The sequence below is a fragment of the Brachypodium distachyon genome, chromosome 4 (genome assembly GCF_000005505.3).
Source record: "Brachypodium distachyon strain Bd21 chromosome 4, Brachypodium_distachyon_v3.0, whole genome shotgun sequence".
Classification (NCBI taxonomy): Eukaryota; Viridiplantae; Streptophyta; class Magnoliopsida; order Poales; family Poaceae; genus Brachypodium; species Brachypodium distachyon.
This window is the reverse complement of record NC_016134.3, coordinates 2,143,596-2,169,283: the sequence shown is the minus strand read 5'-3', so window position 1 is coordinate 2,169,283 and position 25,688 is coordinate 2,143,596. Positions and strand designations below refer to the sequence as shown.

The 25,688-nt window shown below is 41.1% G+C and overlaps 1 protein-coding gene and 1 pseudogene across 2 annotated transcripts; both read left to right on the top strand.

Moving 5' to 3' along the window:
- Positions 1–4,277: 4,277 nt before the first annotated feature.
- Positions 4,278–6,478, top strand: LOC100842180 (annotated as a pseudogene).
- A 582-nt stretch (positions 6,479–7,060) lies between these two features.
- LOC100840359 lies at positions 7,061–25,581 on the top strand. 2 transcript variants are annotated; one of them, XM_010238779.3, is made up of 36 exons: positions 7,061–7,517; positions 7,734–7,821; positions 8,406–10,630; positions 10,987–11,101; positions 11,386–12,153; positions 12,365–12,662; positions 12,763–13,241; positions 13,834–13,960; positions 14,040–14,164; positions 14,875–15,545; positions 15,654–15,771; positions 15,858–15,974; positions 16,130–16,224; positions 16,671–16,822; positions 17,134–17,189; positions 17,281–17,494; positions 18,010–18,429; positions 18,538–18,815; positions 18,941–19,026; positions 19,106–19,189; positions 19,882–20,143; positions 20,232–20,654; positions 20,758–20,854; positions 21,554–21,870; positions 21,991–22,101; positions 22,216–22,383; positions 22,525–22,653; positions 22,749–22,838; positions 22,953–23,059; positions 23,167–23,315; positions 23,947–24,020; positions 24,085–24,180; positions 24,270–24,392; positions 24,512–24,595; positions 24,738–24,878; positions 24,996–25,581. In XM_010238779.3, the coding sequence occupies exons 1-36, from the start codon at positions 7,240–7,242 to the stop codon at positions 25,326–25,328; spliced, it is 9,498 nt and encodes a 3,165-aa protein (XP_010237081.1). In that variant the 5' UTR covers positions 7,061–7,239; the 3' UTR covers positions 25,329–25,581. The 2 variants fall into 2 exon arrangements, with proteins under 2 accessions (XP_010237081.1, XP_010237083.1); XM_010238781.3 differs by lacking the exon at positions 7,061–7,517 and having other exon boundaries at positions 7,797–7,821; positions 8,406–8,501; positions 8,609–10,630.
- The last annotated feature ends 107 nt before the right edge of the window (positions 25,582–25,688 follow it).

The following is a 25,688-nucleotide window of genomic DNA, read 5'->3' as shown; positions in this document are numbered from 1 at the left end:
GTTTAAACAAATTTAAGTTAAAAATTTAAAATGAGAGGGAGCAGGAGACGAAGGAGACCGTTGGTTCGCCGCCACGTGTCCTTCCCTAGGAGTAGGACGAAGCACACCAAGAACACCCATGTGCCTGACCCCGCGGTTCAAGAAGAAAAAGAAAGGCCCTCGCTTTTGCTTCAGTTTGTCACATCACATCATAACGCTAGCTACTACTCCTACTATACGCTGTCGCGGCAAGGCGAATTCTGTAGTGGCCCGCGCACTGGTGGGACGTACGTGAGTGAGTATACGCGGCCCCGCTGATGCAAGACGCGCCCTCATTAACGGCCGCTTTTCGGTGTCCGCTCAAAATATCTGCGTATCTCCTTTTCGGTCCTAGGGATCTAGCAGCAGCAGGAGGAGGAGGAGGAGAAGAAAGAAAAGGAGACCACCGTTGGCTCGCCGCCGCGTGTCCCTCGAAAGGACGGACCGCACCAGCAAAATCACTCCCATCTCCCATGTGCACGCACACCAAGACGAGACGAGAGGCCCTCGCTTTCGCTTCCGTCCATCAAATCACATCATGCTCGTACCGCTGCAAAGCGAAATGTATCGTGGCGCTGGCCCGCGCGCGCACTGGTGGGACGTGAGCGAGCGAGTATACGCGATCCCGCTGATGCACGACGCGAGACGAAACGGCCACGCACGGATCGACCAGCAACACCACAGGCCCCCAACCAACCCCAACATATATACGCCAACTATGGGTCCTGGGACGGGACGATCGACGCTCGGGTCGGGTCGGAGGAGCCCGATCGACACGTACGCGTACGCGATCGACCGGATAGCACCGACGCAGTTAATTCTATTCTCAAAAACGTCTAGATACATATAATTAATATTTCGACAAGAATTATGAAATGGAAGTAGTAGCGGGGCGTTCCCCGGCCTCTAGATCGACTACTACGTCTCCGCCAGCTGCTAACGAAAACCAGTATAGCCTTCCGTCCTGAAAAAAAACTGACGTGCTACACTTATTTCAGGACGGAGGAGTAGTACACCGGTCAATTGAGACACGGGGATGATACGGAGTATATACGATGGTACGTGTGAGGCCCCTGGACTTGCCTTGTCCAGAAGAAGAAAAAAACGTCCCTAGACTTGGGACGCAATCTATTTTCGGACACCTCGATCGGCCACGATGACGTACGTGTACGTACACGCGCCTAGCTAGCCAGTTTAATACACTCGTATACTACAACTAATCGTATTCGTACTATTTTAGGCCAAGACAGAATCAAACCGGAATCAGCATTAGCCCACCGGGACAGCTCGCCGTTTTGTTTACTATCGGGAGACAACACTATGCAAGAACGCCTACAAGAACAAGCTGGCATTTGACACGTACATGAGGATGCATATATAATTAGGATAATTATGTGCTTAATCTGTACCAAGCTGCCCATTAACTACTATCGGTAGACAACACTATACATACGTATGCAAGAACAAGCTAGCGTTTGACACGTACATGGCGATGCATATATAATCATGTGCTTAGTTTGCACTAAGCTGCCCATTATTAACTACTGTATATACGCCCACGTCGTGCTAAGCAGATCTATTCCCGTTGACTTATACTACTTACCAGATATGATACGATCAGGACAGATGATTAATTAATTAACGTCTGCTCGCAACACGTATACGTACGTGTATCTTTATTTGATCGTCAAGCAGGACGGAATCTGTTTGACAGATTTTGGACGGTGCTGGACCGATCGATCTTCGGGTCGTGGTGACACGATTAGAAACAGCAAGGTGTCAAGATTAATTTGCTGCCTCTCCCTCTCCTGGGGGCTGGGTGGCACTGTGGCATGGCAAGGAGGGAAATAGGCTACTATCGAGACTAATAAACTTGACAGACAGGTTTTGCGAAAGGAAACAATAAAAAGAAGAAGGGCTCACTTATCGAGTTATTGAAAATCTTCAGCAAAGTGCAACCATCAATTTTTTTCCTGAGGAACACGGTACAAACACAGACACTCACAACACACGCGTACACTCACCCCTATGAATGCACACACATCATACCCTTATGAACACCTCCGAAAGACTGAACCGACAGATCTTGAGAGATTGACGAAGTCACCGCTGGCGGCTCATTGTTGACGGATACGTCAACTACCACTGAAAAAATAGCGCCGGTTAAATCCTGAAATAATCCAGAGAATGTGACACCCATATGTCAAGTTTAGGATTTAACTCTAGGTAGACCAGTTCCACCGCAAGTAACCAAGCCGCCTGATCTACGCTCTGTTCACAACCATCATTATTTCTAGTCCTAGTCCACATATAGGTTATCGACAAGAAATAGATGTTAGGATGGTCAAGATGGTTATATTATATTAATCCAAATACTTGGAAAAGATGATCAGATATGTAATATACAACGAAGAAAAATTGCCCCGATCGAGCAGCTTGCCATCGCTATCTTTGCCGCAGGGTTTTCTCCCCCTTTGCGGCTTAGCCTGCTTTGTACATACTCCAGCATGCAATTATTGGGGTTAAAAGTATGCGGCTCCCTTTGATTCACCAGGCTAACCTACGTACCAGCTGTCAATTAGTCAACCGTACGAAAAAACCGAAGCTGACATTTACACATACAGTTGTAGCTAGTAACAGTACCGCCGTTCTTTCTGAAATTTCAGTGGAGGAACTGCGATTAGCACCACAGAACCATTACATTATCTTAGCTAATCAATCGTTGTCTTTAACACAGAGACGTCTTGTCTTGTCGATGGGTCTCGGTCTCTTATCCTTGAAGCCTGATCAGGAAACATGTGTGTACGGCTGGCTTTCCTTGCTGGGTTTTCTTTCAGGACTTGAAGAAGCAAAGGTGAGACAGCTACTGATACCTAAGCTTCTATCTACCCCCCGGCCTGGCCTATCATCGGTCGTTGATTAATGGGGTTTGATCGATTAATTAATCGGATGCGGAGGACTCATCATTGCCGATGGGGGAAACGGGAGATAATCTTGGCAAAGCAAAAAGTAATTAAGACGACGCTGCTGGCTGCTGCTGATCGATAATGATGATCTTCTTAATTTGTTGGAGCCACGGGAACCATGCGTTAGTATCGAGCGAGATCGATTACATTAAATAAAGCCCTGCTTTATGTTGTGTATTCCCTCTGATCGTAAATTTTTGACTCAAATTTGTTCAAATATGAATGAATCTAGTTTTAAAAAGCATTTAGATACATGTAATACTTTGACAACAATTTAGGATCGGAGTGAGTACCAAGCTAGCGGATATTTAGACGTGTGTGTGAGTTCCATCATTTGTATGTATGTATATGTGTCTGAAGCGAGGTCTGAACTAGAACTGGGGAAGTATCTTTGACGACGTACGATTTCAGAAATCTCGGATTAAAATGGTCCAAGGTTGAAGTGAACGCGTCGAAAGAGGATATATTCAGACAAATTTGGCAGCAGCAGCGCATGCCGGTTTCAACGATTTTACACCCGCCCGAACGACATAGCAGTTGTGTTTTGCAAGTTATCCGCTCCAGAATACCAAAATGTTTGAACATTTTTTCTTTCCTTTTTTGAGAATTTTTTCCCCTTCGTTTCTTGGTTCCGCAGGCGTTACTTGCGTGAGCAGGCCAGGCCTATGTATGGAAAAAGGCCGAGAGAGCGCCTCCCGGCTGGGCCCGCGCTGCACGGAGAATAGGAGGAGTACTGCATTCAAAGCTCCAAGTGTTTCTCTTTTGTTTTTCTGAAATTCGAACGCCCGGTTAAAGCTGAGCTTCCAAATGATATACTCTCTCTCTTCCATATTAAGTGACCTTCTATTACATCTATCTAGACGTTTTTTAAATATAAATACATTCATATTTGAACAAATTTGAGACAATTAATATGGGACGGAACGGAGGGAGTACTCTTTAGTTACTACACACCGAGTGCTGTTATTTGTCTTCTCTTGGATCTCTGTCTAAAATACTACCAGTACTTGAAAGTGTTCATGTGATGCATATGAACGATTGAATGTGTCAAAAAAGTGGTGCATATGAAAGAATACAACTGTTATTTGTCTTTTATTTTTCTATCCTACGAGATTCCTCTAAACAATCAAACAATCCAAATGATGAAGTATCAAGATTTTTCCTTGAATTTAAATCCTCCTCTCTCTTTTTTCTCTAAATTGGTAAGGCCAGAGTTTCTCAAAAGAATGAGGGGCTTTGCGTCTATAGCTGGCCAATGGGCCGGGCCAAAAAAAAGCCTGTGACATGCTTGGGCCGTTCCTGGGTCTCGGCCTCGAGCCCTCCTCATCATTTCTTCAGCTGCCACTCTCCTGCTCCTCTCTCCTTCGATCTCGCCCGTCGTCGCCGCCGGCGCCGTCCGAGTGTCCGGTGAGCTGCGCCGCTTGTTGAGGTATGATTTCGTGTCGTCTTCTCTCTCTCTCCCTTCCTCTCTAGATCTCATCATCGTTGCAGTCTGGCTCTCCCCCTCGATCTCCCCTTCCTCTCTAGATCATATTTCTGAATATTTCTAGATGGAGGTTTTGTTAGGTTTGATTTTACTGTATAGGGTGATGGCTGAGAAGTAAACCATCTCCTTATCTAATTATGACATATCTATCTGAAAATTAAACCATCTCCATTGGCTGTTGGTATTTTGTTGTGGGTATGTGACTAATGGTAGTATTCTGAAAATTAAACCATCTCCATTGGCTGTTGTTAATGTGTTGTTGCTGCTGTTGGGTGGAAAGGCTGGTGGTGTTAATCTGCTCTGGTGTTGATGTTGTCGAATTATTTTATGATATTGTAGCTTTCTTTTTCTCTATCCCTGCTGTTAATCAACTCTGATACAAATTTGATTTTAGATTGTTGTTGCTGCTGTTGGATGGAATTAATGTAGTTAGAATCCTTAAACTTGACTCTTCACGTTACTGCTGTGTATTATCTTTCCCCTGTATATAAATCTGACGAAACTCTGTCCTTACAGTTGGCCATGGCACCAGCTATTTCCATTAGTTCAGTTAGTGCTCAGGCTGCTTTGATCTCAAAGCCAAGAAATCATGGCATCACAAGCTACAGTGGCTTAAAGGCATCATCGTCATCAATTAGCTTCGAAACAGGATCGTCATTCTTCAGCAAGAATGCATCTCTTCAGGCATCTGTTACCCCAAGGATCGTGCCAAAGGCAAAATCTGGAGCTCAGATATCACCTGAGGCATCTTACAAAGTGGCGGTACTTGGTGCTGCTGGTGGCATTGGTCAACCACTGGGCCTGTTAATTAAGATGTCTCCTCTGGTCTCAGAACTGCGCCTGTATGATATAGCAAATGTCAAGGGAGTTGCTGCTGATCTCAGCCATTGCAACACACCTTCTCAGGTTCTGGACTTTACTGGCCCGGGAGAATTAGCCAGCTGCTTGAAAGGTGTGGATGTTGTTGTCATTCCTGCTGGGGTCCCAAGGAAGCCAGGCATGACGCGTGATGACCTTTTTAACATCAATGCAGGCATTGTCAAGTCACTTACTGAGGCTGTTGCGGATAATTGCCCAGAGGCCTTCATCCATATTATCAGCAACCCAGTCAATTCCACAGTGCCAATTGCTGCCGAGATTCTGAAACAGAAGGGTGTCTACAATCCCAAGAAGCTTTTAGGAGTTTCCACCCTAGATGAGCTAACACATTTGTAGCTCAGAAGAAGAACCTTAAGCTCATCGATGTTGATGTTCCAGTTGTGGGTGGTCATGCTGGGATTATTCTACCGTTGTTGTCAAAGACTAGGCCATCTGTCACCTTCACGGAAGATGAAATTGAGGAGCTGACAAAGAGGATACAGAACGCCGGGACAGAGGTGATGGAGGCGAAAAGCTGGTGCTGGATCTGCTACCCTGTCCATGGCTTATGCTGCTGCCAGATTTGTCGAGTCATCACTCCGCGCACTGGCTGGTGATCCAGATGTTTATGAGTGCACGTATGTTCAATCTGAGTTAACCGAGCTGCCATTTTTTGCATCCAGAGTGAAGCTTGGAAAGAACGGTGTTGAGTCCATCATTTCCTCCGACCTGGAGGGAGTAACCGAGTATGAGGCCAAGGCTCTGGAAGCGTTGAAGCCTGAGCTGAAGGGCAGCATCGAGAAGGGCATTGAGTTTGTGCACAAACAGCAGGGAGCTACTGCATCTGTTTGAAGTGAGCAGAATGATAATTCCATACGAAGAGAAATAAAGGCAAAACCATTCTTGTTATCTCTTAGTTTTGCAGCCTAGAATTTTCCATATTGACATGTAGGACGATGCCCCAGAGCTATAAACTTTGTTTTAAGAAGTTTTACTTAGCATAAAGCTAGAATATCTTACATTTAGGAACAGAGGTAGTAGTACATTTGAAGTCCCAAGTCTTTCTCTTTTCTTTCTAGTTTCAGAAATTCGAGAAGTCCTGTTAAACACAAGCTTCCAAACAATATACTCCTTCAGTTACTGCACCGTATACACCGTGTGCTATTGTTTGTCTTTTTCTTGTATTTCCATCCGCAATTATATCATTTGAAGAGGTGCATATGAAAGAAATAACATTCTTGCATACAGCTTCAAATTCAAAAACTTCAAAGAGGCATGCGGAAGAAATTAACACTACATGGCGTCCAATTTTTAGAGACAGAAAAAATTGCCGGGAAAGTAATACTGCAACAGGGATTCTTTGCATTGTAGCCTTGTAGGAATCTACAAAGACAGGAGCAGAAAAAAAAACTTAGGATTATAATGACCTGCCATAAAATGGAAACTATAAGAAAAAAGAGAGGAAAAAACACAGAAATTTTAGAATTATTGGACGCTAAATTTGTAGATTTCTTTTTTCTATCCTACATGATCCCTCTAGACAATCAAATGATGTATCAAGATTTTTTTTCCTTAGAATTTAGATCCTCCAATTTTTTCCATTTAAATGATCCAAACGATGCATCAAGTTTTTTTTCTTCTTGAATTTAAATCCTTCTCTCTCTTTTTTTTTCTCTTTCTAAAATTGGTAAAGCCAGAGTATCTCCGTTTGCGCAAACTCCACGGCAGCGGTAGCATCGTCGTCCCCCGCTCCCCAAACCCCAACCGCTCGAATCCGGACTCCATCTCCCTCCCTTCCCTCCCCGCCCAGTCGCCAAACCCCGGTTGGACACCTCCTCCCAAGCCTCCATCCGCTTCCTTCAAAATCCCCACCCATGGCGCCCTGAACCGAACCGCACCAAGGCCCCACGCATGGGTCTCGCGGAGGCGGCGCGCGCGCGGCTGCTGGCCGTGCTCCGGCCGTGGCTGGCGGCGGAACCGGGGGAGCTGCGGGTGGAGCTGGGCCCGCTCCGCTCCCGCGCCTTCGCGCGCGGGCTCGAGCTCGACGCCTCCGCACTCGCCGTGCCGGACTCCGTCCCCGCCAGGGTAGACCGAGTGGGCATCGCAGAAGTCGAGCTCGCCGCCTCGCCCTGGGCAGCCCCAGCGCTCGCCGCCGTCGTGCGAGGCGTCGAAGTCTCCCTCACCCTCAGGTACCGCAGCTCCCTCTGCCCCACAATAGTTGGTATTGAATCAGTGGTCATCTTGCTATCGCTGGGACAGTGGGAGGAAGTATATATTTCGGTTGAGGTTGCTGCAATAGTGCAATTGTTTCCATTCAGTATGGCAATATGTTCTTATGGTATGTTATTGGGAGACGGATGACTTGGATGAGCCGGTGATAAAGCAGTTTTTGTGTATTTTGAAAGGGAGCCCGCGCCTCGGAAGCGGTGGCCAGACATCAGTGAATGGGTCTCCAAGGAGAAGAAGAGAGTGATCACATCCATGGATCCTCAGGTACAAAATCCATGCAGGCATTATGTTCAGCTTCAAGTGTTTACGTGTACTAAGCTCTGTACAGTGAGAAACAACTGTTTGACCACAAAGCACTCGTGGTTAGATTAGCATGTCAACTACCACCCCATTTTTTAGAGTCTTCCAGCCTTTTTCACCTATGGTAGTATGGAGTATGTCGGCAACTTCTGTATTTCCTGCCAATTCTCTGTGATGGAGGTGAGAATTGGACACGCCTTAATGGTAATGTCATGCACACACTCCAGTATGATGGCGAGGGAGGAACAAAACTGTAGCTGCTGTAGCAAGTTAATAAATGTACTATGGCGATGGCATCCCCGCTCCGTGTATTGCTAATTAATGTTAAGTTAGGTTATGGTTAGATTACGGAACTGTGGGATGTCGTCCACTCTGTGTGCACTTGTGCATGGCCGATAACTTAGGTTATGCTAATCGGTTATTCAGATAGGCTGATGTGTGCTTATTCTCTGTATGCAAGGTTCCTTCTATGTTACGCACTGAAACTTATATTTTAGTTATGTCACTATGATGCTTGCTTAAAATATGTGCCTTGTACTATTTGTTAGGGTGAAATGTTGCATGAGATGATTGAAGCGCTAGTCAGCTCCCTGGAAGACAAGTTTACCTCAGTATTTTCCACTGCACTTCTAAACTGTAGTCAGGTGCGGCTTCATGATGTCACAATACAAGTTCGATATCTCGATGACTCCCATGTTTTGATATTAAGGGCAACCGACTTACTGTGTGGTCCTGAGCTTGTCTCTCGCAGTACTCTATTCAGAGGATTATTTGGGTCTTCTATATCATATAGAAAGAAGAATCGCCTTCTTATTAAATGTGATGATTTTGAGTTTATGTTGAAGGAGAATGATCGTACAGATTGCAGTGCATCTTTTACTGGCCTATCTGCTTGTGTTAAACTGGACTATCTCCAACTTGCTGCTTTTAGCATTCATGTTCCTGATGCACGCTGGAAAATTTCACCAAAAGTTATTCCTTCACTGATGGTAATATTGGATATTACAAGCCAAAAGGAAGACTACAGGGTTAGGAGTGGTAGAGAGCTTTGGAAAATTGCTGTGCGGAAGCTTGACAGCTCAGTAGTACGCCACAGATTTTCTTTAAACAAGGCATTAAGCTGTGCTACTTTCTGGCGGCGCTATGTTCATGCTTATGTATTGCTGTTATCATTAGTTGGATATCCCTCTGACAAGGTTATAATGAAGAATTGCAGTAGGGTGTCAAGGAACAGGAAATTCTTGGGAGCTATCAGATATCATTGGAAAAATGTTATTGAGTTGGAGGAGAATGTTCCTGTAGAAGCTATTGCTAGAGCACGGCGTGCTGCACGTTCAAAGCTTACCATGTCACAGCAGCACAGTAAGCAAGAGTCATCAAAATCACTTCTGTTCTGTTCTATCATGAAAGTTCTCTCTCCTTTTTTATGTTTATGGAGGTTTCTTGTATCCATATTCTGGTCAATGTGGAGAAGTGTGGGCTCGGGAAACCAAGGATTTAGATCTGGTGCACATGTTTTTCCTGTTTTTTCTCATGAATCAGACATGGATTTTGAGCTCAGTATCCACCTTGAGGAACTCTCCATAACCTTGTTACCTATTGCTGATTATTTCACTGGTACAAAAAGGTTAAACAGAGGAAACAAGACTTGTCCCATTGATTTACCTTTGGCACATGTTGTAATGAAAACATCATGCTTACTTTACTCAGCTGGTTGCACCACACAATCGTTGTTTTTCGTAGTTGGGGAACTGAAGACTTTACTTTCTGCTGTCCCAAAGCTGTCACAAGTGGATAATAGTAACACTCCTACAAGGAATTCATCTTTTGGAACACCTGAGTTTGCTGAAGATCCCGATTCAAAGATGGTCCTTTGGACTGACTCTGCTAGTATGCGCCCATTTTCCGGAAAACAATCTGATGAATTTTCTCACAGTGATGATTCGTCCGCTGCCCTTATTCAAAGCTGCATGGAGGACCTGTGGGCAGAATGGATGGTAATTAGCACTTCATACAATGAATCTGGTGTGTCGCATAATGAAATGCCTTGTGTTATTTTTGGATTTAAATCATGTGTCGTTGATCCATACAAAACCACAAGTGGTTTTCAGCAATGTATATTTACAGTTGGGAGATTAAACCTTGATTTGGATTATGTGTGTGCTGCGTCAACGTATATGTTGTATACACAGTTCACTCACTACAAACAGCTGAAAGAGCCAATCGAATGTTTTTCAGACCTTTCAAACAGTGGTGGTGCCTGTGTAACACCTACAAGTGGAGTTGTTGATAAATTGAGGTCATTCACTCAGAGAATAAAGATCGTGTTGTCTGATGCCATTCCAGAAAATACCCTTAAGGTTGCAGTACTGGTTGCTGGTCCAAGTATCCAGTTAAACTTTGATAACAATAATTTGTTGCAAAATAGCAAAAAGATGTATGTGCCCCTGTTTTCTCAGATGAATAACAAGGCCAGCATAGTTCTCAGTCTGGCGTATGTGGAATGTGCTATGTGGCCAACATCTCTATCTACTCCCCTGAGATCTAATTCACATGTCAAAGAACCACATAATATGTTTGGTATGAAGGAGGTGCAAGAACCTCCTTATCTCGCAACAGAAAGTAGTGCAAAACATGTTTATCCAGGAAATATTGTGTCGGATGCTTGCTTCAAATTTGCTGGTTTAACCCTTCTCATAGATAATTTAGAGGCCAATCAGAAGTGTAACATTTTTGGACCCTTGTCTGCCAATTTCCAGCTGTCAATGAGCAGGTAGTGTTCCGATCTTGCATTTTCATGGCCTTATGAATCTTATGAATCTGAAAATATTTTATTATTATGTATACTATATGAACTGCTCTTTTTTAGGGTCTAGTATCAGGCATTGGGTTCAAATGTTCTCTAAAGAGTTGTGCAGAATAGCATTATTCCAATAAGTTTAATCAATAGGAGGATTCATACCTCCAGTTTCTTTCATATATTGAAAAACTATCTCTTAACTCAAAAGTCAGCATTTTTACTATCAGTTTTCAATTGCATGGAGTTAGCTGCCTGAATTTGCATGATTTGAGTTTGTTTGGTTAAATTCTTTCTTTATGTTGACACTCCTTTATGTGTCAACTTTCCAGGAAGTATGTGCATTCCTTCTTTGTAAGCAGAAATATTCTGTCATTGAACTTAGGAGGAGCAATTGTTGGCTGTAAAGCTTTGGTCTACATGGATGAATTGTTCACTGTTTGCCAGGTCTGTGCATGCAAAATTGTTTATTTTTTCAACATTATTGAATCTAAGGACATTTTTATAGACTTTATGATGTTTATGATACTTATGGGGATTTCCAGATGTGCAGTCATACAATATAGGTGGCATGGAATTCTGACTAGGATGCACAATCATGTCAGATCCCAAACTTTGAATAACAAATAAAAGAATTTTCCTATTCTGGCCACTTTTTTTTTCTTCTCTTTGCTAGGCATTCTATACCCCACATCTGCTCCTGTGGTCATTAACGTTTGGCATCATTACAGCTCATCGAAAGCATGCCTTTGGTGGCATTGAATTCTGACTTGGCACAATTTAAGTATTCCCAAGATTTTATTGGAAGGCTAGCATCGTTTTGCAACAGAAGTGTGAAGGGGAGCACAACAGATCTTGGTGTCGATCATATTTTGCAGGAAGAATCAATCGACTCTCACACAGAACTCATGGTTGAATTGGATCTTGAGTTGGAATCAACATACATAATCTTCAGTACTTCACGGGGTGGACTTGTCCCAAATCCTGCTCTGTTTGTCAACAGTACCATAAGCTACATTACCATCTCACCTATATTCGAGGGCATAGCAGCACAGGAATTGCTTGACATGTTAACTTTGGGTGTTGGGTTTTGCATCAGAAGTTCTTCTTTGAAATTTCTGCTTGGTGGACCATGTGCAGGCATCCTTGTTAATTTCAGTGGAATTCAGTCTGTGGTTTGTGAGAACCAAGTTGAATACTCAACCATGCTTAGTAGTTTACCATATAACAAGAACCAGTTCATTATAACGGAATTCATCTTTCATCTGCGTGTTGGCCCCACTAAAGACAGCTTGACCAATGAAAAAGTGCAAGCTGAATCTAGAAGTGGCCACGCTTCTGCTTCTTTGGGAATTTGGTATTCTATTGAAACTGAATTAACAGAGGTCTATATTGGAGACTACAGAATTCACAATTATTTAAATGAAGTCAATCAACCCCGTAAACAGAAAATATCTCTGTTGATCCATGATAACCAGATTTTTAAATGCAAAATCCAGGTGACCACCCTTTTTGAAGTTTTTTTTACTTCTGTACGTACATTATTTTTTATTGCAATATCATCTGTTTGTTTCTGTAAGCTTGTAATACTTGTGAGTTGTGACATATTCTGAGATGAAGCGTTTGATTCTCTCTCTCTCTCTCAATTGTTCATATATATATCATTTTTTTTTGTAATATTAAGACATTCACGGTAACTACAATTTGCAGGGTGGCTTTATCTTTTTGGAAACACTGTTCCTAGCTAAGTTACTTTTAGGTTGTAAAATTTACTCGTGGCTGCTTATGGAAATCCCATTGTGGACAACTACAGACTTAGCCAAAGATTCAGTAACTTCAGCCTCTGCACGAAGTGATCCTAATGTGAACACATATACAGAGAGGGACGTTTCACCTCTGTCTCTAGGTGTTCATTCACAAACTGAGGAATCCCAATTGAATGTTGTCAAATATCTAGATGTCGATTTATCAAGATTTTCTCTGACTCTTGCAATTGCGGATGAATCCGGTAACTAAGCTTATATTACTTCATTCTTAATTCAAATTTGCTACCAATGAGACAATTTATTCTATTTTTCAAGAATTCAATCTTCTTTCCATCAACTTAGATTCATATCAGGGATTAACTCTTGAAGTTGATGCGGGTCTTCAGCTATTGAATTTTGGCACGAAGATTTCGTTTGAAGTTAAGCGCCTTTCGATCTCCACCATTAGTAGTATGCACAAGCATGCTCATGAACAATTAAGAGATGTACCGGAACCCCGTTTTCGGTCCAGCAAGTCTGTTGCTCTTCCATCTCAGCCTGAAATTCAAGAATATCTTCCATTTATAGAAGCAGACAACGTGCTTACCCATGATCATGATGCTCCTTCAACTTCAACTTCTGTAGTGGAAAGTTCAACAGGAAGCAAATCACTAGAGTTTTCTTCACATAAGAGTTATATTCTCAGCCATTTCTCTACTTCTCTTAAGATTGAGAGAAAAAAATTGGATGGAGATTCTACCTTGATTTGTTTAAATGGTGATTGGTTTGGAAAGGGTGTTGTTTCTGGTTTGGAGGTGGTAATGTCGTTATCAAGCATTGAGGTGAATTTTCAATCTCACCTCCATCTTTTGTACAGTGGATGGGAGTTCTTCTTTTTCGATAATACCTGCTTTCTCTCTCCCGATCTTCTGTGATTTTTGTACAATTATAGCAACGGCTAGTACAAAATAGCGAGCTCGCCCTTTAGCATCCTGTTGTAAGATTCTGTACAAAATTATTTTGACAGTTCTGGTCAAATTTGTGTCCAGAATTGGAGCTGCACAGTTATGCCTGCATATCACTACTGTTCATATCCCCTAGTTCCTTGGAGCATGTCATATGATAGGCTAGCACCCTTGTTTACATCTATACACGGTTTTCTCTATCTAACTATGAATATCATTTTAAAGATTCTTTTCATCAAATTTGCTTCCATTCGCAAACATGGAGCGTTTGTATCCACTTCTGTGATAAATACACACTTTTGGAGAAATAACTTGAGAATTTTCCTGCGAAGAATATGAAAATTTATTCATCACAGTACAATATACAAAGTCTATATTCATGCTATCATTTTAGAATTTAAGACCAAGTTAACTTTCTCCAGTGTACAACACATTTGCTTCGACGAATTAACTATCTAGATCTTTGCAGATGATCACGTCATTACTTGCTCCATTTCATGGAATGCTGGGTTCTGCCTCAACTAAGAAGGAAATACATGTTGGTGACACTGCTCAACGAGAACAGACGGAAAGTGTAGATTATACTATACCTGATGGTAATTATGCTTAGTAACATGATTCTTACACTTAAATTAACTGTGCTAAGTACTAACCCTTGTACTACAACTGTAATAGGAGCAATCGTGGCTATACAGGATCTTGATCAACATATGTTTGTATCAGTCAAAAACACTGGAATGAATTATCAAGTGGTTGGTGCATACCATTATTCCCTTGCCGGTGAACACGCTTTATTTAAGGTAATAGTTTTGTACTTTTATGCTATATTACCCATCTACGTGAATATCACTTGATATATTCCATGGTTTCTAGGCCAAATATATACAAAAACAGGAGAGAAGATAAAATAAGATAGGAATCCTAATACAGAAGGAATACAAAGTAGAGTTTTGATCAAAACCCTAAACCAGCTTTGATACCATGTTAAAAAAAACTAGGCCTGCGGGGGGAAGAAACCCCTGGGTATCGTTTGAAAGAAGAAGACCTTCTCACACAGGCCTAGAAAATCCCCGAACCTCATGCCCCACCCATACACAGCGGCACCGCGGCGCCACGTGAGATCAAAGCCGGCCTTAGACCTGTGCTTTGGCATGAGACAGACGAGGGGATTTTGTTAACCCTCCGGCCTGAAATTCGCCTCCCGGACGAGTCGAACCCAGAACCAAAGGGGTGCTACTAGAGCCCCTAACCACTAGGCTAGAGAGAATAACAACTTGAATACTTGATCTATTCTATGGGCTGTAGCCCAAATATATACAAGTACAGGAGAGAAGACAAGATAGTAATTCATAATGCAAAAGAAATACAAAGTAAGTCCTACAAGAATACAATTATTTCTCTAACAGCCATAATGATTTCCTCACGAGTAATCAGTTAGCTACAAGGATGCTGTAGGCAATGTGCACGGGTGTTAAAAAGTTCATTTTGACATTTTGAACATATTTTTCAGGTGAAACACCATAAGAGATGGAGGTCAGACACACCATATATTTCTCTTTTATCTTTACATGCAAAAAATGATGAAGGAAAAGAATTGGCCCTTAGTTTCTCTCAAGGATCAGATTTGGTTGAAATTTCTTCATTTGTTGACAAGCCTTGTTCACTTTGGAGCATCTATCCTCTCGGGTTTGATAGTTTTGATGATGACGATGATGACAATAAATCTTGCAAGGTTGTTTCAAGTAGTTCTTACCATCTTGTCAACAAGAAAAACAATTATGGCATTGCATTTGTTGATGGCTTGCTGGAGTTTGTGAAAAAGCCAGGAAATCCATTTAAATTGAAGGTTTTGGACGAATCTCTATTCTCTGATGTTGCAAGGCTTGGTATTCCCAATATGAACTTGAACAGTAACTCATACTTAGACGTGGAAGATGAGTTGCCTTCTGCTATGAGGGATAGGTTGGAAACTGGTGCAAGTTCACAACATGTAACCATCAGTATTGATAAGATTGTTTTTATCATCACCCATGAAGTGTTTGATACTGGTAATATTTTTCCACTTGTCCAAAACTGCATAAGTGATATCCGTGTCGTCACACAAATATATCCATCCAAGATAAGAATTCTAAGTTCATTCAAAGTCTCAGGGCAGTACTTCGATTCACGAAGAAATCTATGGTATGCAATGTGCTAAATTTTTCATTGTTATGTTGACTAGTGTTTTTGGTGGTATTTTATATCCTCACTTGGAGATTACAAATTGAGTTCTTGCTATCTTACATACAGGGAGGACCTTATCTCACCTATCACTTCCTATGTGTTCCTTCGGTTTAGATTTTTCAATCAAGACCCAGTTACTAGGTGCAGCAGAACACCACTCCGTTTCTTCTTTCATTTAAAGCAGGTGCAGTCCTTTATTAATATGCTTATGTTGAACTGGACAATTTTTTTATTCCGCAACGTGATTTAAGTTCTCCTTCATTCTTGCAGGTGGATATATTTATTAATGAGCTTTCAGTTGACATCCTGCTTTATTTGGCTGGGAAGTTAGACTTGATGGGTCCATATGCTGTGAGAAGCTCAGCTATTTTTCCTAATTGCTGCAAGGTTTAAATTTGAACTTTCCTATATGCATATTTAACATACTGTTTGCTGATCTTGAAAATGTTTCTTCCTGTCCTTCCACTGGTAACCCTTTCTTTAGTTTCCCAGTGTAATTCTAGTTTGCTGATGATGTATGAGCATACCAATTACTTCTGCAGATAGAGAACAACTCAAGGCTGACACTTGTATGCCATTTTCAAAATAATGGGGATGCAATAGTTCCTGGACGGCAGTCAACTTCAGTTTTCTTGAGGTCTGTTTATTTTGTTGGTTATCTAGATAATTTTGATTCAGCATCTTAGCAAGGTATATGTTTTGTACATTGTCACCAACAAATGGTGTATATTACTCCAGGTGTTTAATCATACAATGCCATGTAGGTTTAGGAAGCCAGATGGAGTAACATTTATAGAGCATTCTTGCGATTTTAGAACCTCGTTTGGGGCAATTCATCTTTTGACTAAGTGTTTGTTGTTGCCTCTGAACTAGCAATCGATTTTTCTGCAATTATGATTATTATGAGTGTTTTGATTCTCTCAGTAACATTAGGAGTCAAGAAGTTCCGAGAAACTTGTTTCATCTTATTGCATTTCTCCTCGAGATTCTGTGTCACTCTTTGTACTTCTTTTTGTCTTGCATGCTGTTGTAGTTTCTCTGTTTTGTTATTATCTGACATCCTTCTGCTTACACACCCCCCAGGCATTTAATATTTGATGATGATCGCCCACATGAAGAAAGTTTGGTTTCTATTTCTTTACTCAAGGAAGGGGCATTTTCAACTGCTCCAATTAGTATCTCTCTCCAAGAGTCTGGCATCTTTGCATGGAGAACCCTTGCATCATCTCTCAAAGGTATTTTTTCTCTCAGCAACTATATATACATGCTCCACTAACCTCTTCGGCATATTTTGATTTACATGACCCCAATCCATTCTGAAGCCAATGAGGTTTCCATTTGGGGATTTGGACTGTAGTTCATGCCCCTATCTGAGATATCACTCTGTACCACTAAGGCAATAGCTAACCCTGTGATATTGTCTTGTTTTGTCAGACTTATATGTCTGGTTTGTAGCTCATGTTCTAGGCTTTTAGCATTTACTTACGTTTTTATTTGTGGAATGGTGGAGGTTTGTAGTTATATTTTTGTTTTCTGTGCACCATAGGTTCAAGAAGCTTCTCTGGACCATTTGTTGTGGTTAAGGTGTCCCAGGATTCTGTGGTAGGAAATCAAACGCTCTTATATTTTACCCTAACGAGTGATTATTGTATTCGATTGTGTTTTCTCATAGTTACATTTTAACTAATTGCAGGAAGGTTTATCTCTTTCAGTTCAACCTTTGTTGAGGATATGTAATAAGAGTGACTTTCCCCTGGAACTTCGGTTTCAGAGGCCAAACAAAGCTAATGAAGAAGCAGCATTTGTCACAGTTAGAAGTGGAGACATGGTTGATGAATCTACTGGAGTATTTGACGCTATGGATTTATCTGGAGGATCCAAAAGAGCATTGATGTCTCTAGCTCTTGGCAAGTAACTGTACCTTTTCTTGGCATGGTGTTATCTTCTGTCATGCATGATCTAACATCTCCTAATTTACTTCATCTGTGTTGTAAAAGTGGTAGGAAAAAGGGATAAAAAGTTTCATAACAGCATCTATATAATTTACTAAATTTCTTTTGTCCGCGTTGTAACTGTTTGAACATTAACTTCCATCCGCTTTTCTTAAGATGACTTGTGCAATGGTGTCGGTTGGACTCGTTAATAATAATATACCACCACCTACCATGGACAGTGGTATTAACTGCAATTTGTTTGACTTATAGATTTGGGTGGTATGGACGATGCATGTCACTTTAGTGGACTTCATTCATACTTATCCCATGGACGTCCCACACTCCCACTAAATTTATCTTTGTTTTGTGTAGTTCAATTCCTTGTGGTTGCAACCTTCTATTCAACAGCTAAATATTTTCCTTTATATTTATATAGTTGGGACGGCACTTCTCTGACAATTGTTCAATGCATGGTTCTTGAATTTCAGGAAAATTCATGCTGTCAATTAGACCTGAGATCTCTGAACATTTGAAAAATTTGGGCCATGTAATTCTGGTGAAATGGTCAGAAGACATAGCCGGTGAAAAAACTGTTCGCATATCTGGTGTTATGGAAAAACTTAATTATAACCTACGAAAAGCCTTGAGTATTGATTCCGTGAAGTCTTCTTTCAGCTCTTTGAGTTGCCCTGTTTCTGTTGATGGCCAGAATGTAACAGATCTTCATTTTTTAATTCATACTCTGGGTAGAGATGTGCCTTTACAGCCTACAAATGGTACCCATGTCTCTGGCAGGAGTGCACCAGTGGCATTACAGTTCCAGAGAGAAATTTTCATATACCCGACTGTTCAAGTCTATAATTTCTTGCAGACAGACATACATGTGCTTCTGACCGACTGTCAGCCGGGTAAAGTCTTATTTATGAACATTTAGCTGTGGAATATTGCATCTTCTTGTTGAAGGAAGCAACAAGAAGTGCTATGTTGACCAAGTCTTTTGCACTATAATAATGCAGAGAATATCAGGGAAGATAACTTTGGCCTCATCGGAAAGCAGGCAACTATTTCAAGTGGTTCAAACGCTTATTTCTATGTGAATCCTTCCATGTTTAACTTTTCAGTCACACTAATTTCATATGGTTCAAAGTCTAAGGCTGCTAATAGTGGTGATTGGGTTAAGAGAATGCAAAAGCAGACAGATCGAGCTCAATTCCTTGACTTGGAGCTAGAATTTATTCCTGGGAAATTTCATTCTTCTTTAAGATTATTACGCCAGGAGAAAGGCTTATTGGAGGTAGAATGCGGCGCTGTTATGTTTTTTAAATTAATTTTCTATTGATTTCTGGTGAAACTGCATGTATTATAAAGTTCGAAGATAACAAGTGATGTATCTGATAATCTGATTTCTTGATTGTTCAGGTTGCTCTGTTCACTAGATATACACTACAAAATGCCAGTGACTACCCCTTACTGTGCACATCTTCCCATAAAAAATCGCTACCTGTGTATGTGATTCTGAATGTAGTTCTGAATAAATGGTAAACATTCTTACAAAATTGTTCATAGAACACTGATTCATTGCAGGTCTGAATTTGGAAAAGACAATATTATTCTACCTCAGAATGGTTGTGTTTTGCCCTCGATGTCAATGAGCTCCTGGTTTACAAAGTAAGCAATTTGTTCATTGTTTGGTAATCTTTGGTAATAATTAGAGCTGGCATAAAATTAATTTGCTTCTAGGTTTTATAACCAACATCTAGAGTTTGCTGCTGCAAATTGTCAACCATTTTAAGACTTGACATATTTTTTATTTGTTGCTTCCTGATGTCCTAATGTACTTCTATTATAATGCTAACTAAACAATAGTCTTGCACAATGATATGTTGCGATTGGTAAAGCATCATCCAAAAATATATATTTGAAGGGAAATTCCCTATTGTGTTACCAGCTAGTCTGATGGCACAACTGGATACTTGGCCCGAAGGCAGGAACCAGTCAGATTTGAGTTGACTATCAAGGTTTAAGTCCCTACATCTTTAGTTCTAAAATCCTATGGAATCTATGCAAAGCAGCAGAGAAAAATTACTGTAGCTCTTGCAACCGGTTGAATAAAATCGGAATAGTCTGGTTTCACAGCCGGAAGATTCTTCATAAATAACTTCAATGGATATATTCAGATATGCTACTCTTAACATGAACCATTTTTTTTTCCTATCTGTTACTCAAGGTGTTGTTCATTTGTGGATAGATATTTGGTAATAGTGCAAATATAGGGCAGTATGTGTTTTGAGTGTTCCTTATCTGCCACCAAGCCTGCAAATTTGTTTAACTGTATAAAAAGACAATCTGATACATGGCAGGTCAAGTAAACTGCGAATAAGCCTACATGATAAGGAAGGATCGGAGGCTTTTATTGATCTGGAAGCATTATCTGGCTTCACCGAATTTTTTCTGGAGATCCACGATAATGTATTGCCTCATCGGATAGCAGCTTTTGGCATGTGTTTACAACCTGTTAATTATGGTTTGCCCGTGTCATCACAAGTTGTATTAATCGTTCCGAGATATGTTATTTCAAATGAGTCTGTTACTGCGGTTGCTGTTCGCCAATGTTTTGTTCAGGTGGTTCACTTTTGCTCTTACATATATTAACTCTTTTCATGATTGCAGTCTCATCTTATACTCGTAATTTTGGTTGTCAATTGACTAGGATGACATAGATGGATTGACAATTGAAGCTAAACAGAGGGCTACCTTGCAGACATGGAAACCTGGAAAAAAGAGAGAAGTAAACTACTTTGATATGTTTGTTAAGAAGCACAGAAGTGTATCTGAGGATTCACACATTTTTATCCAGTTTTGTCCAAAAGAAACTGGATATAGTTGGTCCGGACCAATTTGTGTTTCGTCGATTGGCCTTTTCTTCGTGAAGTTTAGAAGATCAGAAGGCATGTTAACAGATGGGATTAAAAAAGACACTTTACAAGATGGGAAGCTGAAACAGTTTGCTTCTGTTGATGTTGTTCAAGAGAGTACTTCTTTTGTTCTACATTTCACTAAGCCACCAGAGGTTACACTACCATATCGGGTAGAGAATTTCTTGAATGAAACATCTATCATGTATTTTCAGAAGGTATGCCTATATTTCTAAATTCTGCTGATATATCATATCAACAGAGCAGTAACGTGTTGGGATGTTATTGATAAAAAATCTTCAATTTTGCTTGATTTTCTAGGATTCAGATGAATCAGATGTATTACGCCCTCAAGAGTCGGAACAGTATGCATGGGATGACTTAAGTTTACCACGCAAGTTGGTTGTGCGAATTGTTGGCAAGTTCTTATCTCCTAATTCTTTAGAGTTACTACTCTATGACCAATGTGTTATGTTGCTGGTTATTAATAATTACAAAAAGGATTGCCTGGATGTCCATAAAGAGCTGCATTAAGCCCCCCACAACTGAAATACACATGCATCTGGAAGTGATCCTAGGTCACTTGATCTGGAATTGAATGTACATTCCCACCACCTGGGTTCAATCCTCACGGATGCAAATTTTAGTTTCCAATTTATACCATCAGGGTCCCCCCCCCCCCTACAGTTTTGTTTCAATATAAATAAATAAATATTATATGCATCTGCCAAGCAACGTATCTGAAACATCAGTGTGCTACAAAGCACCAAGGAAACAGCTACTCTACCACTTTCTGCTTGAATTATAAACAGATGTTTGTCGAACTTAGTTTTGTCGAGGGAGTTTTACATTGACGAATGGGAAACATTAAGACAATCTATCATATCAAACTTTGTGCGATTGTTTTAGGAAGACATCATAATTTACAATATTGATGATGATCACAAATGACAAATCACTAACTGATTCACTTGCAGCCATACTCCATGTGTAAATAGTTTGTTAAGAAAACATTGTTGGTGATAATGTCTAGTTCAGTATCAACTCTGCTACACTGTTTTAATTACTGGTATGTTCTTTAATGATAATGTCTAGCGTACTGGTTGACTTTCCTCAGATACACCAGCGTTGCGTGAGATTAAAATTGACAAAATCAGTCCATGGAAGCCATTCTTGAAAATGCGTCAAAATAGCAGGCTCAATCTGGATTTCTCATTCAGTAATGGACTCAGTTCAGGAAAACAAGGATTTGATGATTCATTTGGACTGAGGGTATTTAAGATTGGTTATGAAGTATATGCTGATGGTTTAACAAGAGTTCTAAGGATATGTGAAAATGCAGAGAATCCCAAAGCTGAGAAAATTAAACGACCTATAGCTCATGCACAGTTCAGAATTTATTATATGTGTTTTCACGTTCTTGATAAGAATCAGGTTTGTTCTGTTCTTACTTAACCCAGCCTGAGCATGATGACCCATTTTTCACTTGAATCATGTTCACTAATGTTTCCAAGTCAATGGTTTTCTTTTTATCTTTTCATGTCATTGTTGAAGAGCGACGAAAAGCTCCAATCACTCTCTACAATCTTAACGGCAAGATTTCAGCATGTATCTGCTGATTCACTTATCACAGATAGATACAAGCATATCACTGTTGCAATTTATGTAAGTAGTGATCCTTGTGGTTCTTATTACTTAATGCTAACTGTGCATTGGACTTAGTTAATTACTTGCGGGAATAAAACTTGTACTATTTTTTGAAACACGGAAAACTTGCAGTCAGTAAATATAGATGAGAAATGGGAAGGAGCTTCGTTTGGGTCGGTTCTCAGGAGAAACCAGCTTCAGGGTGATACTCTCAGTGAAAATATTTTCCGGGTGACCTTTGTACTAAATCCAACCAATTCCAATGTCAAACAAGTCCATTACTGTTCCATAATTCTACAGGTAATGGAACTGGTATGCTTACATTTTTAAACCCAAAAATATCCATTCTTTCAGTACTTTTCTATAGTTGGTTCATTTGTTGTTCACAATTGCAATGCCACCGTAACTATAAACCCTCTAATGGAACAAAGGATGTCACAGCCTATTGATCTGAAGGTTGATGAAGGAACATTAATGAAGCTTGTACCATTTTGGAGAACATCCCTTGCTCCTACTGGTACACCGAGTACACAGTTTTATTTTAGACAGTTTGAAGTACATCCAATTAAGGTGCCTTGTCCTTTTGTTTTGCTTCTGTTCTTATGACATGGTATTTCTGTTCTGAATTACTGATCGGGTTCCATTCATGGATTCAATGGTTAAAGATCATCGCAAGCTTTCGTCCAGGAAGTCCACACACATCTTACAGTTCTGCTCAAGAGGCACTGAGAGCATTATTGCATAGTGTTATAAAGGTACTTCTAGAGCAGTTGTCAAATTATCATCGAAGGACACGTTGTTGATTTTGGAAAGAGCCTCGGTGGTAAATTTATTTTATTCTACAATCATCATGTTTTACCTTTTTCTAGGTGCCTGAGATAAGCAACTCAGCTGTGGAGCTCAACGGTGTTCTCCTAAATCATGCTCTGGTTACATTCCGCGAGCTATTTCTAAAATGTGCCCAGCATTATTCATGGTACATCAAACAATTCTTTGTCCAAAACCAGGGCTGTATATTTTTTTCCTTCCATTTCTTATGGTGTTGTCTGCTGAGTTATGATGACTAATCTTGAGAATTGATAGGTACGCCCTGAGGGCAATCTACATATCAAAGGGAAGCTTGTTGCTTCCTCCATCTTTCGCCTCAATTTTCGATGACTCTGCTTCATCTGTCCTTGATGTTTTCTTTGATCCTTCAGATGGCTCACTGAACCTCCCTGGGCTTACCATAGGTAAAATTTCTCGTGTGCTCTTTGAAGAAATATTCGTGGATGGTCATTATGTTATCTTGGGTCGTTTTTTCTCAACTAGATAACATTCTTGTTGAGAAGCCGTTGATTGAGGGCACTAAACATGCTTTTATTGATCAAAATGATCTTCCTATGCTGAAAGATTTCTACTGCCAAACCTGTAACTGTGATGTTTGCTAGAGGTTCTGTCTATCATTATTCTGCATGTTTTTTATGCATGAACCATGTTGTCACCTTGATCTACTTAGGCTGCTATAATCATAACTATCTTTTGACTAGTTTAGACTTCAGTATATAGACTTCAACCAATCCCTCCGTTTGACTATAGCTTCCTCATCCTCGGAATGCACTGTTACAAAGTAACTATTCACTGAGGAAATCAAGATTGTTGTTATTGTGTTCTTACCATTGGCTATGGTAAAATAGTTGTAATATGTTATTTAATTAGCCTATGCATGGTCATTCCTCATTTAATTTTTCTTAAGTTTAGTGTTTCCTTCCTCTGTGCGCATGGTAGACTGAGCACAGATATAGTCAAACAGATGGAATATATGACTCTGCTCTTATTTCTTCTAGAATACCATATGACTTTCCTCGTGTGTGGCTTGTGCAGGAATGTTTAAGTTTATAAGCAAAAACATGAAATCGGGTGGCACAAAGCGGTACCTGGGCGATCTTGGAAAAACTGTGAGCTCCCCAAACTTGCTGGATCAATATTTGTATCCAATGTATTAATTCCATTCCTCTGTAGGTTAAAACTGCAAGTTCGAATGCTCTCTTTGCTGCTGTCACAGAAATTTCAGATAGTGTTGTGAGAGGAGCAGAAACAGATGGTTTAAATGGCATGGTACCCCTTCCTCCCTCTCCCCACTACAGTGCATTTCTGCCTTGCAGTCATAAAGCTGATAAAGCATTTTTTTTCCTTCTCTTTCATAGGTTACTGGCTTCCACAAAGGCATCTTGAGGTTGGCAATGGAGCCATCTGTGTTAGGACAGGCTATATTGGAGGGTGGTCCAGACAGAAAGATCAAACTCGATCATAGTCCTGGACTTGATGAGGTTCTGCCTATTCTGCTAGTATTGCTTTCTAAACTTAGGGCTTCTGTTCACAACTTACTACGACATGACAGTGAATTTTTCAAGCACTCATTTTTAACATGCCCTCTGCAAATGCTTAGCTATACATTGAAGGGTACCTACAAGCCATGCTGGATGTCATGTATAAACAAGAGTACCTTCGTGTCAGGGTGATTGATGATCAGGTAACTTTGTATCTGTTTGCTTTTGCTATACTGCATGTTGTTGTCATCTAGTACTCCCGTTGTTTCAAGAGAGTACGTGTCCGCAAAATAAACTTCGTGTTGCTTAATTTTCACGCCCTAGCACGGGACATTTTCTTTCCAGGTTATCCTAAAAAATCTACCACCGAATAGCGCTCTCATAAATGAAATTGTGGAAAATGTGAAAAGCTTTCTTGTGAGCAAGGCATTGTTGAAAGGAGATGCTTCTACTGTCCGGCATTTGCGCCATCTGCGAAATGAGCCTGTAAGTTTCCTCTTGACATGACATCCTCATGTTCTATGTTGCGATAGTGATGACTGTTATTGCACGGAAATGAGGAACGCTTCATGAGAACAATCTTGGACCTGTTACTCCCTGCAGGAGTGGAGGATTGCGCCGACGGTGCTCACCCTGTGCGAGCACCTATTTGTGAGCTTCGCAGTGCGTGTGCTACACCGGGAAGCCACCAAGGCCATCGCTGAGATCACGTCCAAAGTGAGGCCGCCCACCGGAGGCGAAGACGGAGGCGAATCCTCATCCAGCGGAGGAGCCCTGGCAAAGCGGAGCAGGCTGTGGAATGTCGGAAGGTTCGCGGCTTCCGGCGTCGTCGCCTACGTCGATGGCCGGCTGTGCCGCCACATACCGAACCCCATCGCCAGGAGGATCGTGAGCGGGTTCCTCCTGAGCTTCATCGACAGAAGAGACAACGCATAGGAAAGCAGGCTGAGCTTTGATCTGATGATCACCACCTTTTGCAAATAGACTATGTGTGCTGGTCTATACGATCGCTAACCGCATACCTGACTTTGTATGGCAAATTTAGACTTTAGACGCAGGTGTGAGCACATCTTTGTGCACAAAACACCGGGACAAATCAATCCTCTAGGCTTATGAAAAGGAGGTTGCAGAATTTGCAGTCAAATGTCTGAATGACATGTGGCCCTAAGACCCACACGTCAGCGTGGCAGTTGCACAAGCATCCAGTTTCTCGTTTGGTGTGCATCAGAGATTCAGAGAGCACGAGGGCACCTTCCCGCTGTTTGGTCGGCGGGAGACGGAAGCAGCGATTCCCGA

Coding starts and splice junctions, on each gene's coding strand:
- LOC100840359 (XM_010238779.3), top strand. CDS start 7,240: ATGGGTCTCGCGGAGGCGGCGCGCGCGCGGCTGCTGGCCGTGCTCCGG. Junction 14,165..14,874: donor GTGAACACGCTTTATTTAAG/GTAATAGTTTTG, acceptor CATATTTTTCAG/GTGAAACACCATAAGAGATG. Junction 19,027..19,105: donor CATAAAAAATCGCTACCTGT/GTATGTGATTCT, acceptor GATTCATTGCAG/GTCTGAATTTGGAAAAGACA.